The following is a 7,565-nucleotide window of genomic DNA, read 5'->3' as shown; positions in this document are numbered from 1 at the left end:
TATTTATTATTAGTGGCCTTGAACCCTGGTACTTTTCACAATATCATCTTATATTGATTCCTAATTATATAAATCAATTTTGATACAAAAATATATATTTGTGACCAAAGAGACCTGTAAATAAAGATGAACCAGATCTGGTTCAGTACTATGCTGCTGAAATCATGGAGATGTAATATAATGACATAACTGACGATCGGTTGACAAGTCAGATAATTCTAGTGACAACTGGAATGCATGATTGATCCAACGTATTCAACTTGACAAGTTGAATCTTAAACTTATCAGTACCACTTGTTTACTTGGCTCACGAAAGGTGCTGCTGGTATTGTGATGCTTAGAGCAGCTCCAGTGTGGGAGCAAACCAAACCATAGGGAGAGGGAAAGAGAGTATAGTTTGTTTTACACACTATGAGTATTGAACCGAGGAAGCAGATTGTTTGGTTCGTATCAGAAACTTGGTTCGACCGCTGGCCGGGAAAAATAGATAAATAATCAGAAAGTACAACATGTATGCAAAGGCCATGTGCGAGAGAGTGGAGAGAGATTCTTTCCTCTATTTTACTAGTATAGTATATACCACCAAACCGAACTAAACGTTGCAGGGCCGTGTTTACTTCTAAAATTTTTTACAAAATATAAACAGTAGTATTTTCGTTTGTATTTAACAAATATTATCTAATTATAGATTAACTAAGCTCAAAAGATTCGTAAAGTAAATTACAGGTAAACTGTATAATTAGTTATTTTTTATCTATATTTAGTGCTTCATGCATGTGTCGCAGGATTCGATGTGATGGAGAATATAAAAAATTTTGGAAACTAAACAAGGCCCATGTATTGATGTTGGAAGGTCCTACTGATAAAGTTTAATGTTTGAACACATGTATAGAATACTAAATATACGTGTTACTCCGTTTGTTTTTTCTTTGTGGCTCTTGCCTCAGCGAGTGGGACATGAATATTTTTTTATTTTTATTTGATCCTTGTTTAAATGTTATTTTTACAAAATAAACCTATCATCTTTCTATTTCTAACTCTTTTAGATGCAAACGCGTGGCAAAATCAAGCTATCACGCTACATGCGTTGACATGACAAAATCTATCATACTGGACAGTGATTTTTTTAACAACACTAGACAATGATTTTCACATGGAGAATTGCCATTGAAGTTTTTTCTAGGTACTTATCTTGCTTACATACTATACAAAAATTTTAAATTCTAAAAGTGATTATGCTACCTTGTTTAGGATGTAGGAGTAATGCATCATGGTTGTTTGCATGCTTAAATGAAATATGACTTCTCTTGAAAACAGATATTTGCTTTGAAATATGACTTCTCTTGAAAACAGAGGTTGAATAATAAATAATTAAATATTGTAAGCAACACTACTAGTTCTATTACAAATACCAAGATCATGGTGCTAGATTCGCTTTCAGTTTGTACTAATGCTAATGTAGCCTATAATTCTTGTTATGTTCTTGTTTGTTTATTTACATTAGACTTCAGTTATGCTAAATATTTTTGAGAAAACTACAGCGAAAAGCTCTGTTACATGATTAAAATGCAACTAAAAGTTTATATTATTTTTTTTAAAAAAACTAAATTATTTTAAATAGAAAAAACCCAAAACCATAACGTTGTATAACCAGAGATACAAGTTTTATATAAAATGTATATTAATCTGTCTCCGTACAAGAAATATGTAATTTTTTTAATAAGACAACCACTATTACACTATTAATATGCTGCTAAAAATTATATTATTTTTAAATGTTAACAACCATAAATGAAAGAAATCAAAATAAACAATTGTAGATCTCATCGAGAGCTATATTTTTTTATATAAAAAGTATCTTTATATGACACTGTCGACGAAAGCTAGTCGGCAGTCTACCTTGGGGTATACCACGGTAGTAGTTTATCGGTAGATGGTGCGCAAACTACGAACTTGATGGTGACGCAAGACACGGACAAGCTTTTTATCCAAGTTCGGCCGCCGAGTTGGCGTAATACCTACGTCCTGCGTCTGATTGTATTGGATCGAGAGAATAATGTGTCCTAGGGGGTCCCTTGCCCCTCCTTATATAGTCCGGAGAGCAGGGTTATAGATCTGGAAACTAATCCTAGTCGGTTACAATTGCCATAGATAGTTCGATATCAATTTCTATTCTAACCGACTAGAATCCTACTTGATGTCCACGTCTTGTTTCCTTGCGCGAAACTCCAAGCTGTCGGATCAAGCCTTGAACTTGTCTCGTAATGGGCCAAGCCTCCTGGTCCAAGCCTAGCCGTAAGGGTATAGGGGTTTATACCCCCACAGCTAGTCCCCGAGCACCATGTATTGTAAAGTAACACGCCGTCTTGAGCTTCTTCGACCAATGAAACTTGACGTCTTCAATCGGCATGAAAACTGCCAGACAATTGCGACGGTGCTTTGACCAAATCTAAATATATTTGATCAACATCATCATCGAAGAAGCTAATTGTTCAAAGAATGCATGGTGCTCTTGAGAAAAAAATATTTCTTTTCCGGTGAAGTGTGTCCACTTTACTTTTCTGAAAAGTACGAACTCTCAAAAAAGCAAGCATATTCACCGCAAGGTGAAGTGTGCCCACTTAGTCCCCGAGCCTGGTAGTAGGTGACGTAGGCACGTGGTGCCAGGGTCAAAAGAAAATTCCTCAAAGTAGTTTTGAGTCTGAGATGCATCGCCAGATGCATCGTACCGATGTAGTCCCCGAGCTTGCTGGAAGGCGAAGTATGAACCTTGTAGCAAGGTCTAAAAAGTTAAAATTATCCAGTCCCCAAGCATCTCATGCTCATTTACCATCGAATAGACTTATCAGTTTGACGAGCTGGTCAACCAGTCCCTGGGTGTACAATGCTCGGAGATCGATACAGCCCGCAGATTCCCGAACTAATAGACTAGGCGACCAGTCCCCGAGCATCAAGCACTCAGTGGTCGGTGCAGTCCCAACAAATTTGACGACCAGTCCCCGAGCATCAAGTACTCGGTGGTCGGTACATTCCTTGAAGTTCCGAGTTGATAGACTGGGCGACCAGTCCCCGAGCATCAAGTGCTCGGTGGTCGGTGCAGTCCTTGAATTTCCGAGTTCATAGACTGGGCGACCAGTCCCCGAGCATCAAGTGCTCGGTGGTCGGTGCAGTCCTTGGATTGTTGACTCTCTACCAATTTTTGTCTGTTTATTTTGAAAAAATCTTACCACATAAATGATTGACGTGACGAGACCTCCTGACGAGATGTCAGATGGTTGCGTGAAAAGTTGCGCCTGGTAACTGTGCAGCCGCCCTTTGCGCGGTTTGAGAAAAGGAAACCATCAATTTGTACGAAAACTCCGCCGCATTAATTGTCGATAATCATTGAAAACCGAAGCGCCGCGTCCGCCGTTGGGCCCGCCCACTTCCCAAGAATGCGGGAAGTGGGAGGGGTGGAGTTGCAGTTTATAAAATCCTGACATTAACCCCGCATTGCTTACCCTGCCATTGCCTTCAAGCTTTCTGCTCTCGCCTTCTTCAACCACCTGCACCCTTTTAGCTTGAAACCACTCCCGCATCTCCAATGGCGAAGAGCGACTCCAAGAAGAGGGCCGAGTTGATGGCCAAGGAATGGAAGAAATCCCGCAGTACCGCAAAGTCCCTCGGTAACCTCGTCGATATGGGGCTACTGCACAGCCCGGAGCTCGGCGGCTGGAGGGCGCCGGAGGGGGAGAGCTACCCCGACCCCCGCGCCGGTGAGATCGTAGTGTTCGAAGATTTCCTTAAGAGGGGTTTTGGGGTTCCTGTTCATCCTTTTCTTCAGGGTCTTCTTTTGTATTATGAGATCGGGATTTGCAATCTGCACCCGAACTCAATCCTTCTCATCTACACTTTTATCCATCTGTGCGAGGCCTATGTTGGCATAGAGCCGCACTTCGATCTCTTTCGTTATCTTTTCTGTCTAAGGAAGAAAGGAGCAGTTGGAGGCTCCAAGATTGCAGGTGGAGTATACCTCAATCTTCTGGATGGGATGAAGAACCGGTACCTAAGCTGCCCGTGGAACACCTCTCTTACCGAATGGTACAGGAAGTGGTTCTGCGTCAGGGAGGAGCCGGGCAGCTCCATGTTCTGTGACGTGGGGTACATCCCCGAGAAGAGGGTCAGTTGGACCGACCGCCCAGAATTCGCCGGCCAAGTGGAGGACCTGATGAAGCTGATCGACTGGTCGCGCTTGGACGGGTTAGGAGTGGTCGGCAACTTTATTTGCCGCCGGGTGATGCCCTGCCAGAAGAGGGTGCACTCGGCATACGAGTACGCCGGGAGCCAGGACCCGACCAGGATGAGGCCTGAGGTCCTGGAAAAGGAAGAGGTGCAGCAGTTGTTGAACGAGCTGTTCAACTTTGCTGACGGGAGCTTCATCCGTGGTAGTGATCGGGTGCAAGCTTTCAAGCTGGGGCGACCAGCCCCTAAGGTAATGTCGCTTACTGATTGTGTCTCCTTAGCGTTCGTTATTTGTCAGATGCTGACTTGTCTGTGTTACTCTTGCAGATCGGAGATGTTGACCGGTGCACAGTGTATGTGTCACTGGCGCCTGGGATGGAGGATCCCGCAGGGGAGGATCTGCCGGTGGAGGACGCTGCTCGGTGTGATCGGTACACCAGCAGTGAAGAGGAGCAAGCTCGTTCAGTCCCGACCACCGAAGACAGGGTGACTGGGAAGAGGCCATTGGCAGCAGATCCCTCACCTACGCCGACGCTGCCGGCGGAAAGCAGCCAAGCGCCAAAGCACCGTCGACTCGTCCGGATCGCCGACGACGACGATGAGGAGGAGGAGGCCGCACCGACGCTAGTCCGGAGGCCTCGCGGTCATTCAGATAATGCGCCGACCACCACTGATCGGGTGGCCAGCGACCCTCCTGCACCACGCGTCGCAGAAACGGGAGCACCGGCGCCGACCGGCAGGGCCAGGAGAAGGTTCACCGCAACCCACCGTCGATCAGACCTGTAAGTGTTCGACTTACGTATTTTGGCTTTTTTTTTACTGTCGTTTAAAAATGTCGCTTCGTTGCTTAGCGTGGCGTCGGACGTCAACCCCGACCAAGTCGCGGAGCAAAGGACGGCCGAGCCTGCTGCCGCCGTTGAGGACGCCGCGCCACAGGCCACGGAGCAGCCCGCGGCGGCGGCCGCTGCTACAGGCGCTAACGGACGAACCGCCCCGACGAGTGCCGCGGCGAGCGCTCCGCCGAGGGATGAGGAGGCGACAGGGCCCCCCCGCCCGAGTACTGTTGCGGAGGAAGAAGGCAGAGTCCCGACTCCTCCACCCGAAGAAGCGAGGGTCCCGACGCCACTCCGAGTAGGAGCTTCGTCGCCCGTAGGTTCCCCTGGCCTAGACCAGGGGCCCGTGATGCCCTCGACCGCAGCCGGGGGCAGTGCGGCACACGAGGAGCCCCAGGAGGCCTCTGACGACGACGTGGAGGAGGTCCAGGGTCGTCCCCGTGATGGTCGCCAGAACGTCTACGTGTGGCGCCAACACGGGGACCACTTTATTGGACACGAGGAGCTCGCGGAGACGGAGGAGGCCGCGAGGGTGGAACGCGCGGCTAAGCGTCTCGTAGACGAGGTTAAGGTAGGTGGTCCTGTAGGCTGCTCGACAACTATGTGCGGTGTTCCTGTGTTCGACATATATTCTTTCTTGCAGGGCGCGATGAAAACGGCGAAGTACCGGAAGAGGTGCTTCGACCAAATAGAAGGCATTGTGGCCGAGAACAAGGCCCTGGCCGTGGAGGTGGACCGGCTTCGGTCGGAAGTTGGAGAGAAGGTGGCCGAGATGAGCTCTCAGGAAGAGCACCGTCTCGAGCTTGCCCGACGCTTGGCCGACCAATATCGGCAGCGAGAAGGTCAGTCTTGTACTTCGAGTCAGCTGTTTGTAGCCGCGTTGGTTAACTTTCCTGACCAGAGGATTATTCATGTAGGCTTGGAGGAGGAGGTGGCGCGCCTTCGGCAGGAGAAGGAGCAGCTCGGTCAAGAGCTTGCCGGGGCGCTGGAAACCGGGCGCCGAGCAGGTGAGGAGTTAGGCCTGAGGAATCGGGAGTTGTCTGGTAAGTAGCCGTGCCGCCACCATTTTTTTTTAGCTGCTCGACGTTCTTTTCATTGTGCTGACCTATTCCTTGATTTGCAGTGCTCAAGGTGAATACCAAGAAGCACTTAGACGAGCTGGTCAGGGATCGGGACTCCTGGAAGACTAATTGTATTAGGCTTTGGAAAGGAGTGTCCCCGGTCCTAGACTTGATCAGCCCCGAGCTTCCAGAGAGCCAGCCCCGCGCGCCGAAACTGACGCCTGTCAAAAAGGCGCAGCGGGCATGGGATTGGCTCCAGCAGTTCGTGAGGGACGCCGAAGAGTTCGCTGGCGCGCATATCCTTAGCATGGTGCGTGCTCACTACCCCCTGGTCGACTTGTCCAGGCTGGAGAAGGGGTATCCCAAGGAGATCGGCCCGCAGGAGGCGGACGAGCTTCAGACCGGTCTGCTGGACTTGTCGTCGACGGTGATCGGCGACATCAATCTATGCGAGACGGCCACTCTCCCCGACCAGCCGGGCTCAGACAGATTGGCCAAGGAGTTGTCGGGGGTGTCTGTTGCTGGAGATGGGCGGTCGACGCCTGCGGTCTCGACTAGCCAGGCGCCAGTGACCCCGACCCCTTCGTCCGGGCAGCAAGGCCAGGCGGGTGATCAGCCCGAGCAGTAGGCCAGTAGGGTAGTCTGTAAAAGTAGACTAGTGACCGCCCGTCAGGGTATTTATTGTAAATTTTGTATGTAAAGTTTGTAATAAAGTTTGCTTTTGTCATGACTGTTATTTTGAGCGCTGTAAAATTATCTGAGTGACGTGTCGCTGTGATCGATTGTTAGTCGTTGATAGTTTCCGTCGCAGAGGACATTGTTGCTCTTCGCCGAAAACTCTACGTGTAAACAAAGTATAGCCAAAAAGAAAAACTATTATTATTGCCAACTATAAGAGACTTACAAACAAAAGTTACTAGAACTTATGGATAAAATCAGCGCAGTTTGTCTATGTGCCAAGAGTTAGGCACGCGTGTTCCGTCTGGATATGCCAATCTGTAGGATGTGGGTCGTGTGACCTCGGCGACCACAAAGGGTCCTTCCCAGGGAGTGGATAGCTTGTGTATTCCTTCCTGGCTTGTTTTCCACCTGAGTACTAGATCGCCGACCACGAAAGAACGGTCCTTAACATTCCTGTTGTGGTACCGTCTGATTGCCGCAAGATACTTTGTTGTTCGAAGGCACGAATTTAGACGCTTTTCTTCCATGCAGTTGATTTCGAGTTCCCTGGTGTTGTCGGCCGTTGATTGGTCGAAGTTTTCAATCCTTGGAGATCCGAAGGTTATATCAGATGGTAGCACTGCCTCGGTGCCGTAAACCATGAAGTAGGGTGACACCCCGGTGTTCCGACTAGCCTGTGTTCGGAGACCCCAGACCACGGCCGGCAACTCTTTCATCCATCGACCAGGTGCTCTGTCATTCTCGGTGTACAACCTTTTCTTTAGGGCGT

The 7,565-nt window shown here is 48.4% G+C and overlaps 1 protein-coding gene across 1 annotated transcript; it reads left to right on the top strand.

Annotated features, from left to right (window-relative positions):
* On the top strand, window positions 4,597-7,362 carry LOC110437222 (proteoglycan 4-like). The gene is made up of 3 exons (XM_021465595.1): window positions 4,597-5,003; window positions 5,073-5,194; window positions 7,328-7,362. Exons 1-3 carry the CDS (start codon window positions 4,597-4,599, stop codon window positions 7,360-7,362), a joined length of 564 nt encoding a protein of 187 aa, XP_021321270.1.

Source organism: Sorghum bicolor, chromosome 7, assembly GCF_000003195.3.
Source record: "Sorghum bicolor cultivar BTx623 chromosome 7, Sorghum_bicolor_NCBIv3, whole genome shotgun sequence".
Classification (NCBI taxonomy): Eukaryota; Viridiplantae; Streptophyta; class Magnoliopsida; order Poales; family Poaceae; genus Sorghum; species Sorghum bicolor.
This window is presented reverse-complemented; position numbering and strand designations above follow the sequence as displayed.

Excerpts from the sequence above, each read along its gene's own strand:
- LOC110437222 (XM_021465595.1), top strand. The coding sequence starts at position 4,597 with ATGGAGGATCCCGCAGGGGAGGATCTGCCGGTGGAGGACGCTGCTCGG. Across the intron at positions 5,004-5,072 it reads ACCCACCGTCGATCAGACCT|CGTGGCGTCGGACGTCAACC; the intron begins GTAAGTGTTCGA and ends TTCGTTGCTTAG. Across the intron at positions 5,195-7,327 it reads GGCGGCGGCCGCTGCTACAG|TTGATTTCGAGTTCCCTGGT; the intron begins GCGCTAACGGAC and ends TCTTCCATGCAG.